General features: G+C 44.5%; 1 protein-coding gene across 3 annotated transcripts in view; it reads left to right on the top strand.

Annotated features, from left to right (window-relative positions):
- VIT (vitrin) overlaps positions 1 to 16,496 on the top strand; it is a 119,347-nt gene that overhangs the window by 79,102 nt on the left and 23,749 nt on the right. For all 3 annotated transcript variants that reach the window (XM_065927394.1, XM_065927395.1, XM_065927393.1), the window contains 3 exons: positions 5,992 to 6,036; positions 7,499 to 7,561; positions 14,699 to 14,846. In XM_065927394.1, coding sequence (XP_065783466.1) covers positions 5,992 to 6,036; positions 7,499 to 7,561; positions 14,699 to 14,846 — 256 coding nt within the window. The remainder of the gene's footprint in view (positions 1 to 5,991; positions 6,037 to 7,498; positions 7,562 to 14,698; positions 14,847 to 16,496) is intronic.

The raw sequence follows: 16,496 nt of genomic DNA, 5'->3' as shown, positions 1-16,496 counted from the left end.
TCCCAGGCAAGAATACTGGAGTGAGTTCCCATTTCCTTCTCCAGGGGATCTTCCCAGTCCAAGAATCAAACCCATGTCTCCCACACTGGCAGGCAAATTCTTTACCACTGAGCCACCAGGGAAGCCTTTGCCCTGTGTAGGATAACTGTACGTGAGGGGCCCAGAGTTTCCCAGGCCCATTGTTGGATGCACTATCTAGAACTTACTAAGCCTGGTTGCTCCTAACGTGTCTAAACTACTACTTCTCATAATGTGGTCACAGAACTTTGCTTTCAGGGCTTCTATGAGGCCCTCCCTTCTCTCCCTCTATAACTGAGGCCAGATTTTCTTCAAACTCTTCAACAAAAATGACATATCACCACAGACAAACTGAAGGAACTGACATCAGATTTGAGCTGTCTTCTATTATATCAGACACTGGAGAAATCTGCCACTCTTCTCATTGAATTCTTTTGTCTTAGGAAGCAGTTATTTCCATTATAAAATGTTAAAATAAATAGCTTTATTGTTATTTTTAAGTGAATGAATAGTGAAATAATGGATAGTCAGTCTGTTTTAAATGAGAGGATACACAGTTTTAATTTCTAATACGAGAAAAAGCAATAATAGATGGAACCAAAACACAGGCTGTAAGGGGATCTTCGGTATTTGTTAAGAGAATAAATTTGAGAGTCTTTCAAGTATATGAAAGTAGCCTTCATGTCCTCCTTTGCATCTCGTCTTTTCTGGGACAAATTTCTCTCAAACCTCCAACAGGTCCTTACGTGACTCGGCAGCACACCCCGGCTGAACCTCAGTCTGTTGGTGGTGACTCAGAGCAGGACACGTTGTCTGGAGGGCTGAGCCAGGGAACTGCCTCTCTCGCCCTAAATACTCTGGTTCCTTGAAAACATCCCAAGTTCCATGTGGGGGAGGCTTTGTCTCCTCATCAGCTCATCTCCTACTGAACTGGCAATTGCTCAGGTTCCCAGGGCTTTTTCTCACGTATTTCTAGAGAAGCAGGTCACCCCAATGCTGTCCTGGTGCAGCTGAGTTTTTGCACCCCACTTAGAATATCACACTTAACTCAATTAAACCCTCCCTTAGTTTAGTGGGCTGCAGTCTTCCTGAATCTTAATTCTGTCACTGAATATATTAGCTAGCCTTCCATCATCAACTAGACTTCCTTCTCTGTCATCCACCAAATTAATTAATATGCCACCTGTCTCCTCTCCAGTCACAGATAAAATTATATCACATGGGATGAAATCTCCTGAGCCCCACTAAATACCCCATCCATGTTGGGGGCAATGCATTAACAGGCACAGGCAGCTATGTACAGACCTAATAATATGGCCATCAGCCTCAATATTTCGTCCTCTCCTGCACAGGACTCTGAACTTAGGACCCTGAGTGAGTCCTGCTTTCTCCTCTCACTATGCCTCTGCCCACAAATATACCTTAACATGTCCCCAGTTTAAGCCACCACCTCCATGGCAGGGGAACTGTTAATTAAAAAAAAAAAATGTACTGAGACACTGTGCTATGTGTTAGAACTAAAAGATGACTCAAATGTTTTCAGATTCTAATATTCCGGGGCTGAACTCCTGCCTTGGCAGGTCCCATCCTCCCCACTTCCAGGCTCATCAGTGACGTGACCGCCTCCCCCCGACCCCACAGGCATACCCTTGCCCCCGACCAGGACCCTCTGAGCCCACCCTGGCTGGCCTGGCTGCTCCTGCTGTGCCCCCAGCGGAGGGAGGAGTGGAGCGCTCAGGAAGGTTGGAGCTAGAACTCAGGGACTTTTCCTTGGAGCCATCCGAGGTAGCCTCACGGTACCCTGAGCTCTGATAAGCTTCACTGGCCTGGAAACCTAAGCGCAGAGTTGATGTCGTTTCCCTGAGAAGAGGTTGCCAGCTCCCAAACAAATGTCCCATGCAGAGCTTTGGAGGGGAACCCATCTGTAAACGCAGGGCTGCGGATGTTTTGCTGGCCTGATGCCCATGCCCAGGACCTCTGACTGTCCCCAGCCTTCTCCAATCACCCTCAAATGTGGAGCTGCGGGCACAAGGCCAGGCCCTGGGAGGGAGGTGTGCGGAGTCCCCTGGCTCCAGAGGCTGCTGCCCCTCAGACTGACGCCTCCTGCTAAAAACTGCAGTGGAAGTCCCTGGGGAGAAGTCGGGGGCTGAGGGGCCACCTGTGGGTCTGTCCCCTAAAACCTGAGCGCCCTAAGGGCCATTGTCATGACTCCCGTTGGATCCCAGGCTGGTGAACTCCAGATGTTCGGGGAACAGTAGGAGCCGTAACCAGTGCAAAGGTCGCCAAGGATTTTAAACCAGGGGTGTTCTGGGCCCTCCTTCTTCATGGGACATTCCAGGACTGGCTTCTCTGTGGTGCATCCCTCACCCCCAGAACTCTGAGATTCAGAAGCAACAATGATGCCTCCTGTCATAAAGAGGCAGTGGATCTCACAGGTAGAGCCTACCTGCCTGGATTTAACACTCTGCTCTGCTATTCCCCGTGTGTCAGTTTTCTCACCTGTAAAGTGGGCTCATGGCTGTCCCTGACCCTCAGGGTTATTCTCATGTAATGCTCACATGGGGCTTGGTCAGTGCGTGTTCAAGACCAACACCTCCCATAGACACTGATTGTATCTATAAGATGATGGAGCCAAGACTGTCACAAAAATATTTAGCTGTTTCTTTACAAGTGCCTTTTACCCTTTTCAGGGTGATTTTGTATATATTTGCCTTCATATGAAGGCTTCCCAGGTGGCTCAGTGGCGGAGAATCCAACCGTCAAGCAGAAGACCCGGGTTCGATCCCTGGGTTGGGAAGATCCCCTAGAGGAGGAAATGGCAACCCACTCCAGTGTTCTTGCCTGGGAAATCTCATGAACAGAGGAGCCTGGTGGGCTACAGTCCATGGGGTTGCAAACAATCGGACACGATCTAGCAACTGAACAACAACAATCTTCATGTGAGGTGGGGCAGAACAAGTCCTTGTGCCCTTAGGTTTACACAGGAGAAAGCTGAGGGTCAGGGAAGGTGGGCAAGCCCCTCAGGCCCCAGCTAGTCTTTGGTAGACTCGGGATAGTCTTCTGTTTGCCCCACACCAAGCCCTTGACCTCGACACCAGAACACAAACGTTCTCACAAATCTACTTCTCATCATCACCAAGCTCAAAGCACTAAGTCTGAGCGGTCCAAAAATATTTCTTCAGTCTTCAGCTTTTGGGTGAAAGTGATTTGGTTCAAACTTTTCCCAAACAAATTAAAGTGACACAGATAGAGGACAGGCCTCCAGGACAGAGTAAGAGACTTGGAAATCCTTCGTGTCAGGTGAAAGAGGAGAGTGAAAAAGCTGACTTAAAACTCAACATTCAAAAAACTAACATCATAGCATCCGGTCCCATCGCTTCATTACTTCATGTCAGAAAATTGTTCATCTCCTACTAAAGTAATAGAGCGCCCGACATTCTAATCTTTCCTCACACCCAAGGGTGCTGAAAGCCTTAGACAATAACTGAGTGTCACCAGCACGTTTTTTCTTTTTGTTTTTTTTTTAAGGAAAAGGGCAAAGTGCATAGTTTTGCCGGTAGGTGGCGATAGAGTAATGAGGCTAAAGAAGCTGAATACTTAAACATATAGATCGTAAATATTGTGAACTTGGAGATCATCCCACCCAAAGTGCTAATATCACTCAAAAAGAAATTGCAGTTCATGGAGGGTATGTGACTTGCACAAGGTCCTACACCTGGTTAATGGCTGAGTCAGATTAAACTCACTTTTCATCATGAACCCAGAATCTACAAGAGCACAGACTTGCCTTTCACCATAGCCTGGCATCACTGAATCATGTAAAGGAGAATATCACTTCATCTGAGTGTGCTAATTGAAGTGTGCTGGAAAGCTGATGGCCTTTAAGAAATGAAACAGTTGGTTACACTCTCAGCCTTGTGAGCTGAAGGTGGGGGCAGGGGGTGGGAAGGAGGAGAAAAATAGCCATGTGGGTGTCCTTATGAGGTTTCCTAACATGTTTTGCTGTCCCTAAGTCCCTTCCAGACATACTCCCCCCAAAATATCAGGGACTATTGGATAAGAATGTTCACTTCCTGACCACCCCTGCCACTGAATCGGCACTGGCGTGCAGTGAGGGGCATTTGCTGCTTTGATCCATTCTGCTTCAGGCACGTGGGGAGAAGCAGAGCCTCAGGAAATGAGGGGACTGTCTACTCCCTGAAGGAGCCAGATTTGTTCTGTGTGGTCCCAAGGAAAGAAATACAAATAGATGGATGAGGCAAATGTACCCGGAATGATAATGGGCATGTTTTGGGTGCATATTAAGTGTGATGGGGCTTCCCTGATGGCTCAGCAGTAAAGAAACTGCCTGCAATGCAGGAGATGTGAGTTTGATCCCTGGGTCAGGACGATCCATGCAGGAGGAAATGGCAACCCACTCCAGTATTCTTGCCTGGAAAATTCCATGGACAGAGGATCCTGGCAGTCTCTAGTCCATAGGGTCACAAAGAATGGACACGACTGAGTACACACACGTGATTAAGTGTGATGAAGGACAGATGGATGGACGGTGGATTAAGGTTTCAGATTGGCATAAGGAAAAGTTTTCTCAAAATCTCAACAATCCAAGAAGAAATGCTCTATTTTTGTTGTTGCTAAAGTAATGAGTTTCCTGTCTCTGGAGGTATTAAAGCACCTGCCAGTCACTCACTTGGTAGAGATATTATTAAAGCAGGTTAGTGGGTTGCATTGGAACAATAGACTGGTTCAAAATTGGGAAAGGAGTACATGAAAGCTTTATATTGTCACCCAGCTTATTTAACTTATATGCAGAGTACATCATGAGAAGTGCCAGGCTGGATGAAGCACAAGCTGGAATCAAGACTGCCAGGAGAAATATCAACAACCTCAGATATGCAGATGACACCACCCTTTTGGCAGAAAGCAAAGAGGAAATAAACAGCCTGTTAATGAAGGTGAAAGAAGAGAGTGAGAAAGGTGGCTTAAAACTCAATATTCAAAAAACAAAGATTATGGCATCCAGTCCCATCACTTCATGGCAAATAGATGGGGAAACAATGGAAACAGTGAGAGACTATTTTCTTGGGCTCCAAAATCACTGCAGATGGTGACTGTAGCCATGAAATTAAAAGATGCTTGCTCCTTGGAAGAAAAGCTATAACAAACCTAGACAGCGTATTAAGAAGCAGAGACATTACTTTGCCAACAAAAGTCCATACAGTCAAAGCTTTGGTTTTTCCAGTATTCATGTATGGATGTGAGAGTTGGACCATAAAGAAGGCTGAGAGCTGAAGAATTGATGCTTTTGAACGGCGGTGTTGGAAAAGACTCTTGAGAGTCCCTTGGACTGCAAGGAGATCCAACCAGTCAATCCTAAAGGAAATCAATCCTGAATATTCATTGGAGGGGCTGATGCTGAAGCGCCAATTCTTTGGTCACCTGATGCGAAAAGCCTACCTATTGGAAAAAGATCCTGATGCTGGAAAACATCGCCGGCAGGAGGAGAAGGGGATGGCAAAGGATGAGATGGCTGGATGGCTTCATTGACTCAATGGACATGAGTTTGAGCAAGCTCCAGGAGATGGTGAAGGACAGGGAAGCCTGGGATGCTGTAGTCCATGGGGTCACAAAGAGTTGGACACGACTGAGCAATTGAACAACAATGGGGGTTTCTTCGAATCTGCATGAGCTTTTAGTTTCCCTTGAATTTCAGGACTGCTATTATTCCATGGTTACCTGCGCATAGTGAAAGGAAGAAAAGAGTAAAGATATTTTTGCCTCTGACTTTAAGGACTTTAAATAAGAAAATCACACAGATTTCAGGTTGCTTCATCCCAAAGTCTGGTCTTGGGTTTCTTTATTGAGCTTTCTGCCATAATTAGAAAATGTTATCAGCCTGGCAGTTCACTTGAGGGCTTCTGCTGGTTTCATCTAACTAATGAATTTGTTTTTTTCTTTAATTTTGAAAACCAGGGGAACCTGCCTTGTGGAAACCTGAATCGGTCCTTCTCGATGCAGGTAATTATATACAGCCCATCCTTCTGGCCATGACTAGATCGAGATTCTTAGGATTACAGCAGATGGCAGAGAGATCAAGCTCTGCTACAGAAGACTCCTCTGGTGTCACCTCCAATGTTAGATGTCTGGTGGCCAGGCAAAGGGCCCCCTGAAACCCCCACAGGGAGGACTGGGTCAGGGATAAGACTGGATTCACAAAGAGGGGAGGAAATGTGAAGACAGGAGGCAGTGAGTTCCCAGCCCCCAAAATGGGTTAGACCCTCACTTAACTTCCTTCTATTTCTTCTTCCTTCTTTGCAAATGGGATTCAGGTTTTTTCTTCACATGAATGAATGTTGTTCCCTATTTGCTACATTAAGTGTTTAAAGCTCCAACAGCAAACAGTCTTCAGACTCTTGGTGCAAGGGTAGATTTTGCTGGCTTGGGGGCAGGGGGATATGGAGGAGAGGACTCGGGCCTCTGGATGTGTATTTCTTCCCCTCCCAGGACTCCTGGCTGAGAAATGCCATTAGTGAATTTTTTAAATGATTTGAGGAAGTGGGATGAGCAAGTTGACCTTTAATGGGAAGATGAAATCATGTGCTTTGCAAATTGGAAAAACTAACAGAGCCAGCAGAAAGCTCACCCCAGCCCAGAGTGGAGTCCTGAGCACCTTCCTCCATGGATGCGGGCGTTCCCCAGCATCCCAGAAACAGGAGACTCACTTCCGGTGCTGCAATTACACTCTGCCCAGAAACTCATTGGCCTTTCCAAGCCTTAAAAGACTATTGTCTTTACTTCCTTATATGAGATATTTGTGACTGTGGCTCCCCAGTAAACAGCTCTAAAGAAAACCCTGAAGCCGAAATTCAGCTCACAAACACACACACCCTCTCAAAGCACTAAGTCCTTTTCTATGTGCATCTGGTCTCAGACTGCAGGAGGGGACAGGCTGCAGCGTAGACCTTCTTGTTTGTTGGAGTTGCTAGTATCTCCTCTCTTCTCCTCCGGTCTACACCCAACCCTGTCCTTGGTCTCACTCATCTTTGTTCATCAGCTCAGTCACTGAATATTGACTGAGGGCCACAGGGAAGGTTTATGCGATGGGCTAGTCTCAACCCCGACCTCAAGATTTTCAGAATTGTACGAGGGATAATTTACACTGGCAAAGTGCTTCATGCTTTCAGATAAGGAGGCTAAGGCTCAGACAGATTAAGCTAAGGAGCTGTAGGGGACAGATCTGAACTCACCTGACTTCAAATGCCCCTAAGTACCCAGAGGAGTGCTGTGTCTCTATTGCACTGTCCGTAAATATTCATTCCTTCTTATCTCCTCAGATGGGGGTGGTATGGAGAAGAGCACAGTTAGCAGTAAGCCCAGCCCCTGGAACTGAGTGTGAATATCCATTTTGTCCCCATCCCTGGGGTGAGGCCAGATGCTTCCTGTTCTTGTAAGTCACCAAAAGTTTTACTGCTCTTTCCAGGATTTGTTCCAAAAGAAGAATTAAGCACACAGTCTTTGGAGCCAGCATCCCAGGGAGATCCAAGTAAGTTAATTGACAACTAGAAACCCCTAGTGGCTTTGACATCTGATCTGCTCTCTCTCCCCTCTGCCCACTCACTCCCACCCACACCCGCCTCTCTCCTACCCTGGATCTATTTATCTCTCTTCTGTCACTTTGTTCTAAAGGAAAAGGGAAGCTTCTGAAGGATTTAAACTATCTGTGTGCAAGAGGCGGAGAGGATCAGATGTTTAAAATGTCACTATGGCAACAGGGTGGGTAGAGTGGGGAGACAAGAGTGGATGAAAGGAGGAGACCGGCTTGCCAGTGAGGATGGAGGTCTGCAGAGCTGATGGTACCGAGCTAGGGTGGGAAGCATAAATGGAGAGAAATGGGCAAATCCAAGAGACAGAGAAAGAAGAAGCTAGAGGGGTGGAGGCAAAGACAGGGAGCAATTAAAGATGAGCTGGAGCTCATGGCAACTGGAGCCGCCATGAGGACCACTGGAGTTGGAACAAGTTGGGGCAGGAAAGCATTTCTATCATCTTCTGTAAGACATTCAGTCTAGCAGAGAGTTGGCTACCCTGACATACAGAAACAACAGTCCAGCCGGAAACTTAGAGTTGGAAGATGATGAGGGCAAAACCAAGGTTTTGAGAACCGAAAGTGTGACCCAGGGAGACAGGTTACAGTGAGAAGAAACGGGGACTTAAACCTGAAGATCTTTGATACTGACTGGGTGGAAGAGAAGCCACCCAAGGATACAAGAAAGAGAGCAGAGAAAAAGAGGGAAACCAGGAGGCAGCTGTGTGCTGCAAGCATCTGCAAATTCCCCCCAGAACGCCATGACAAGTCAGCCACCAATGGGCTGCGAGTCTCAACTCAGCTATGTGTGAGAATCACCTGCAGACATCTTCAAAAATGAAAGATACCAATTCTTGCCTCATACCTACGGAACCTGTCTCCCTTGATTTTGCCACTCAGGGTGTGGTCTGAGGACCAGCAGCATCAGGCATCACCTGAGAGCTTGTTAGAGATGCACATTCTCAGGGTCCACCCCAGACCTACTGAATCAAGCAATTCCTTTGCACATTAACCCTTGAGAAGCACCGCCTAGAGTGATTCTCAGGCATCTTTATTTGTTGAAGCTGCATAAGGAACTCAGATATTTACCCAGGGTTAAAAAACACTGGCCTAATATATTGGTCAACACAAAGCATTCATCTATAAAATTGCACCACGTTGAAGAAAACCACAGCAATTAAGAAAATTGGTAGATTGATTCCTGCAGACACTCTGTCTTATCTTTCCTTCCTCCTCTTCCATCCTCAGTGAGCATAATAAATTGCTCATGCTGAACACTTCATAACCCAGTTCTGTCGCTTTGTATTGACACTGTCATCTTCACATCAGTAGGTTTTCATCTTAATGTGAGAAAGCCACTAAGGTCTCAGTGAGCACATGCCCCGAGCATGAGCCATTGTCATTCAAACATTCTGGGATACAAATCAAACTACAATGAGGTATCATCTTACACTCATCAGAATGGCCATCATCAAAAAATCTACAATCAACAAGTGCTGGAGAGGGTGTAGAAAAAAGGGAACCCTCCTGCACTGCTGGGAGTGTAAATTGATACAGCCACTATGGAAAACAGTATGGAGGTACCTTTAAAAGCTAAACATAGGACTGCCATATGACCAAGCAATCCTACTTCTGGGAATATATCCAGAGAAAACCATAATTGAAACAGATACATGCACCCCAGTGTTCATTGCAGTGCTATTTACAATAGCCAGGACACGGAGGCAACCTAAATCTCCATCAACAAAGGAATGGATAAAGAAGCTATAGTACATATATGCAATGGAATATCACTCAGCCATAAATAGGAATGAAACTGTGCCATTTGCAGAGATGTGGATGGACACAAAGACAGTCATACAGAGTGAAGTCAGAAAAACAAATATATTAATGCATATATATGGAATCTAGAAAAATGGTATAGATCATCTTATTTGCAAAGCAGAAATAGAGACACAGACATATTGGAATTGACATATACAGATTATTGATACTATGTATTAAGTTGATAACTAATGAGCACCTGCTGTATAGTGCAGGGAATTCACTGCTTTGTGGCGACCTAAACGGGAAGGAAATCCAAAAAAAGAGGGAATATATGCAAATATATTGCTGATTCACTTTGCTCTTAGCAGAAACTAACACAACATTGTAAAGCAACTGTACTCCAATAAAAATGAATTTTAAAAAATTCTTGGAAAAGAGGAGTAAAGTTAACCCATTTCAGCCATTATGCTGAGTGAAGAGAATGGAGTAAATAGATAAACATTTCACTTCTTAAAACCTGTGAAATCAATTTATCAATCCTGAACATAGCACAAGATGTAAGAAATAAGGAGAAAAAATGGTCTAGGAAGAACCAAAATAGATGCTACAAAATCCATATACTATTGTTTGGCCCTTACTCTAATTAAGTTTTTCTTTTCTCTAACTTTAAAAAAAAAAAAAAAGGATTTTCATTTAAAAAGGCATATTGAACTACGCTGCTGACATCTGAAAGAAAAACTTCTCTTCAGGAGTGCTTCTCAAACTTTAGTGTGCACATCAGTAACCTGGGGATCTTGCTAAACTGGGATCTGATTCTATATGTCCAGGTGGAGCCCAGGCGTCTGCATTTCCAGCAAACTGTTGGCTCCGGTGGGCCGCAAGCCCCAAAGAGCACCACTGCCACCTGCTGGCGGCAATTCACATCACAAGCCTGGACCTAGGAAAGAGTGGCAATAGCCCTGTTTGGGAAACACGCCAAGCCATAGAGTAGTTCTGCTGTTCTTTTGCTTGATTCTTGACTTTCAGACAGTTCAGTTCAGCCGCTAAGTTGGGGTCGACTCGTTGCGACCCCGTGGACTGCAGCATGCCAGGCTTCCCTGTTCATCACCAACTCCCGCAGCTTACTCAAACTACCCTCCATCGAGTCAGTGATGCCATCCAACTGTCTAATCCTCTGTCGTCCCCTTCGCCTCCTGCCTTCAATCTTTCCCAGCATCAGGGTCTTTTCCAATGAGTCAGTTCTTCACTTCAGGTGGTCAAAGCATTAGAACTTCAGCTTCAGCATCAGTCCTTCCAATGAACACCCAGGACTGATCTCCTTTAGGATGAACTGGTTGGATCTCCTTGCAGTTCACGGGACTCTCAAGAGTCTTCTCCAACACCACAGTTCAAAAGCATCAATTCTTCAGTGCTCAGCTTTCTTTATAGTCCAACTCTCACATCCATACACGACTGCTGGAAAAACTATAGCTTTAACTAGACGGACCTTTGTTGGCAAAGTAATGTCTCTGCTTTTTAATATGCTGCCTAGGTTGGTCATAGCTTTTCTTCCAAGGAGTGACTTTTAATTTCAAGGCTGCAGTCATCATCTGCAGTGATTTTGGAGCCCAAGAAAATAAAGTCTGACACTGTTTCCACTGTTCCACCATCTATTTGCCATGAAGTAAAGGGCCTGGATGCCATGATCTTTGTTTTCTGAATGTTGAGCTTTAAGCCAACTTTTTCACTCTCCTCTTTCACTTTCATCAAGAGGCTCTTTAGTTCTTCTTTGCTTTCTGTCATAAGGGTGGCGTCATCTGCATATCTGAGGTTGTTGATATTTCTCCTGGTAATCTTGATTCCAGCTTGTGCTTCATCCAGCCCAGCGTTTCTCATGATATATTCTTCACATAAGTTAAATAAGCAGGGTGACAATATACAGTTTTGACGTACTCCTTTCCCAATTTGGAACCAATCTGTTGTTCCATGTCCAGTTCTAACTGTTGCTTCTTGACCTATATACAGATTTCTCAGAAGGCAGGTAAGGTAGTCTGGTATTCCCATCTCTTTAAGAATTTCCCATAGTTTGTTGTGATTCACACAGTCAAAGACTTTGGCATAGTCAATAAAACAGAAGTAGATGTTTTTCTGGAACTCTCTTGCTTTTTCAATGATCCAATGGACGTTGGCAATTTGATCTCTGGTTCCTCTGCCTTTTCTAAATCCAGCTTGAACATCTGGAAGTTCTTGGTTCACATACTGTTGAAGACTTGCTTGGAGGATTTTGAGCATTACTTTGCTAGCATGTGAAATTAGTGCAATTGTGCCGTAGTTTGAACATTCTTTGGCATTGCCTTTCTTTGGGATTGGAATGAAAACAGACCTTTTCCAGTCCTGTGGCCACTGCTGAGTTTTCCAAATTTGCTGGCATATTGAGTGCAGCACTTTCACAGCATCATCCTTTAGGATTTGAAATAGCTCAACTGGAATTCCATCACATCAACTATCTTTGTTCGTAGCAATGCTTCCTAAGGTCCACTTATCTTCACCTTCCAGGATGTCTGGCTCTAGGTGAGTGATCACACCATCATGGTTATCTGGGTCATGAAGATCTTTTTTGTATAGTTCCTCTGTGTGTTGTTGCCACCTCTTCTTAATATCTTCTGCTTCTGCTGTAAGTCATATGTTATAAGTCATACGGTCATAGCAAACACCCTCTTCCAATAACACAAGAGAAGACTCTACACATGGACATCACCAGATGGTCAATACTGAAATCAGGTTGATTATATTCTTTGCAGCCAAAGATGGAGAAGCTCTATACAGTCAGCAAGAACAAGACCAGGAGCTGACTGTGGCTCAGAACATAAACTCCTTATTGCCAAATTCAGACTTAAAGAAAATAGGGAAAACCACTAAACCATTCAGGTATGACCTAAATCAAATATCTTACAATTATACAGTGGAAGTGACAAACAGATTCAAGGGATTAGATCTAACAGATAGAGTGCCTGAAGAACTGTGGATGGAGGCTCATGATATTGTACAGGAGGCAGTGATCAAGACCATCCCCAAGAAAAAGAAATGCAAAAAGGCAAAATGGTTTCTGAGGAGACCTTACAAATAGCTGAGAAAAAAAGAGAAGTGAAAGGCAAAGGAGAAAAGGAAAGATAGACCCATTTGAATGCAGAGTTCCAAAGAATAGCAAGGAGAGATAAGAAAGCTTCCTTGGTTGTCAATGCAAAGAAATAGAGGAAAACAACAGAATAGGAAAGACTAGAGATCTCTTCAAGAAAATTAGAGATACCAAGGGAACATTCTTGACTTTAGTGGCATCTTTCAACTTCACTTCTTGATTTCATTTGCTTCTTCCAATCTTCGTCTCAAGGATCATGCTTGGGCATAGGCAGTTTGGAGGCAGCAAAGGACGGGGTAGCCAGCTGAATGAGAAGAGTTGGCAGGCCCCAACATCCTGGCAGACAGGATCTAAAAGCTTACAAGGTCTCCAGGGAGCCCAGGCACTGATTCCAGATGGAGTGAAGTCAGCCAGGCCCAGAGAGGTCCCTGTCATTACCTACTTCTCCGATTTTGATTGCCATGCACCACAGCAAGAAAACAAGGCGTCTTCTCAGAACCTTTTTCCTTCATGTCCAGTTCTGTAGTATCACTCTTTACTAAGTATTCCTCAACAATTCTGTTTAAAACTGTATCAACTCATGTCCATTTCTTGCTTTCATTAATGTATATATGTGCTATGTGCTCAGTCGCTCAGTCATGTCCAACTCTTTTGAAATCCCATGGACTGTAGCCTATCAGGCTCCTCTGTCCATGGGATTCTCCAGGCAGGAATACTGGAGGGGGTAGCCATTCCCTTCTCCAAGAAATCTTCCTGACCCAGGGATCAAACCTGTATCTCCTGCATTTCAGGCAGATTCTTTACAATCTGAGTCCACATGTTTTCATATATATATATATATTAGGGTTTGCAGGTGGCGCTAGTGGTAGGAAGTGACATCCCACTCCAGTATTCTTTTTTTTTTTTTTCATTTATTTTTATTAGTTGGAGGCTAATTACTTTACAATATTGTAGTGGTTTTTGCCATACACTGACATGAATCAGCCATGGATTTACATGTGCTTCCCATCCCGATCCCCCCTCCTGCCTCCCTCCCCATCCCATCCCTCTGGGTCTTCCCAGTGCACCAGCCCTGAGCACTTGTCTCATGTATCCAACCTGGGCTGGTGATCTGTTTCATCCTTGATAGTATACTTGTTTCAATGCTATTCTCTCAGAACATCCCACCCTCGCCTTCTCCCACGGAGTCCAGAAGTCTGTTCTGTACATCTGTGTCTCTTTTTCTGTTTTGCATATAGGTTATTGTCACCATCTTTTTAAATTCCATATATATGCGTTAGTATACTATATTGGTCTTTATCTTTCTGGCTTACTTCACTCTGTATAATGGGCTCCAGTTTCATCCATCTCATTAGAACTGATTCAAATGAATTCTTTTTAATGGCTGAGTAATATTCCATGGTGTATATGTACCACAGCTTCCTTATCCATTCCTCTGTTGATGGGCATCTAGGTTCCATGTCCATGTCCTGGCTATTATAAACAGTGCTGCGATGAACATTGGGGTACACGTGTCTCTTTCAGATCTGGATTCCTCAGTGTGTATGCCCAGAAGTGGGATTGCTGGGTCATATGGCAGTTCTATTCCCAGTTCTTAAAGAAATCTCCACACTGTTCTCCATAGCGGTTGTACTAGTTCTCATTCCCACCAACAGTGTAAGAGTGTTCCCTTTTCTCGACCCCCTCTCCAGCATTTATTGCTTGTAGACTTTTGGATAGCAGCCATCCTGACTGGAGTATAATGATACCTCATTGTGGTTTTGATTTGCATTTCTCTGATAATGCCACTCCAGTATTCTGACTGGAGAATCCCATGGACAGAGGAGCCTGGCAGGCTCCAAAGGGGCTGCAAAGTGATCAGTACAACTTAGCAACTGAACACAACAGCTGACATGGTCTGAGCTAGTAAACCATTCTGAGGGCCTTCTTAGACTTGACTTGGAGGTCTGGCTTTTGAAGTCTGTAACCGTGGCTAATACAGAGAATTCTACAACAACCATGGAAATAAGTACCAGCCCAAGTATCTGTGATCTTGGTGCCCAGTGAAAATCTGCTGTGAATATAAATAAATAAGTATATCTTACATCTTGCTACTTTTTTTTTTTTTAACTTTCTTTTCATTGCAATCTCAGGCAGCTCTGGCTGAGAAAGAGGGGAGTGGGCGGTGAGCGCAATGAGAGAGGAGCAGAATAACAGAGTCCTTTTCCACTTCTCAGGCTGCAAAGTTGACTTGTCGTTTTTAATTGATGGGAGCTCGAGCATCGGCAAACGTCGATTCCGAATCCAGAAGCAGTTTCTGACCGATGTCGCCCAGACTCTTGACATCGGCCCCGCCGGTCCTCTGATGGGTGTCGTTCAGTACGGGTAAGTGTGGCTCTGAATTCGGAAACCAGGGCATGACCCTCGTTTCATTTTGTGCCAGAAAAGAAAAATATCCATACATCTAGAGCACAGCAGATTCATTCTCTTCCCTGATACAGATGTAGATGAGAGAAACTGAAGCAATCCAGATGCCAGTGAAGAAATCTGAGGCCTCTAGAAGGAGGAACAGGTTAATCAACACTTGAAAGTAAATGGCGTTTGCACTCCTAATTGGTAGAGAGAATATTTGTTTGGGGATTAAGAGAGCTGGGTTCAAGTTTTCCATTAGCCAATAGCAGGCTGTGTGGCCTTGGGCTAAGGCCTTCACCTCTCTCTCAGGCAATATCCCTTTCAACCCTGACTCCTCGAGTATTAGTTTGAGGGGCTCCTGTGTTACCTGAGAGGTGTGTGTGTGCTAAGTCATTTCAGTCGTGTCCAACTCTCTGTGACCGCATGGACTATAGCCCGCCAGGCTCCTCTGTCCAGTGGATTCTCCAGGCAAGGAGACTGAAGTGGGTAGCCATGCCCTCCTCCAAGGGATCTTCCCAACCCAGAGATTGAATCCAGGTTCTCTTATATCTCCTTCATTGGCAGGTGGGTTCTTTACCACTAGCTGGGAAGACCAAAAACTCTCTAACAGTGATCTCACTTACAGGTGAGATGCCCAGAAATCGTGGTCCTCTAGGTTAAACTTTCTCCTTTCTCCCAATAACCCGAGGCCTCTGCAGTCGTGGTGGGAAAGCTCACCTGGCAATGGGGAGCACTGCAGGAGGTGGGGGGGGGGGGGTGCGATGGCCCCCAGCAGTCACCTAGCTGACTATCCCCAATTCATTCTACTCTTCTACATAGGATAGAAATTGAGGGCTCATACTGATGTCCACCCTCAACTTTTCTCTTATTGGAGATAATAAATCAATCTTGTTTCACATGCAGTAGATTTCTCTTTAAAGCAGATTTACAGATATCAACTGGAAATAAGTAATCAAAAGAGCAAACAAGCTCAAATCTCAAATAATATGTGGCCTTTTGATCAAGAACCATGAAGGGCAGGATAACTGTCTCACTTTCCACAAAGGATCTCAGACACAACCTTCCCCCTTCATCCCCCAGATCTGTAGCTCGGCCTTGGCCTTGAAAACTAACTTAGGCCTTGGCACCTCTTGCTCAGAAGCCGCAGTCACAGCTTATTTGTGCCTCGTGACAAGTTTAAAAAAAAAAACCTGACAACAGCCAGGAGGTCTCCAAACCCTTCAAACATTTACAGCAGCATCTTAACCAACGTGGTTATGTCAAAGACACTAGGATATTTAGTTTTGAGATCTCCAAAGGAATAAAAATGCTTTGCTTTCACAAGAACCTATAACATTTGTATTTTTAGAATTAAATTCCAATAACATATATAGCACCACCTTCTATTTCTGTGAAGAAAAATCGCTGAGTTAAGTGGCACTTGTATACAGTCAGAGTCAAATATATAAAAATAACCACTTGCTACAAATGTTAATTATCAGTGTCAGATGTTCTAGAGCATTTTATCTTGAAGTAGGAAAATACGTGGTTTTGGCCATTGTTTTCTTGTTTTTCAACACGTCGACCCATTTTCATTCCTGTTTTTCTTTTTTAAAGATAGCAAATGAATAGCAGGCTTCTCTG

The sequence above is a fragment of the Muntiacus reevesi genome, chromosome 3 (genome assembly GCF_963930625.1).
Source record: "Muntiacus reevesi chromosome 3, mMunRee1.1, whole genome shotgun sequence".
Taxonomy (NCBI): Eukaryota; Metazoa; Chordata; class Mammalia; order Artiodactyla; family Cervidae; genus Muntiacus; species Muntiacus reevesi.
The sequence above is the reverse complement of the archived record's forward strand: the minus strand, read 5'-3'. Positions and strand labels throughout refer to the sequence as shown.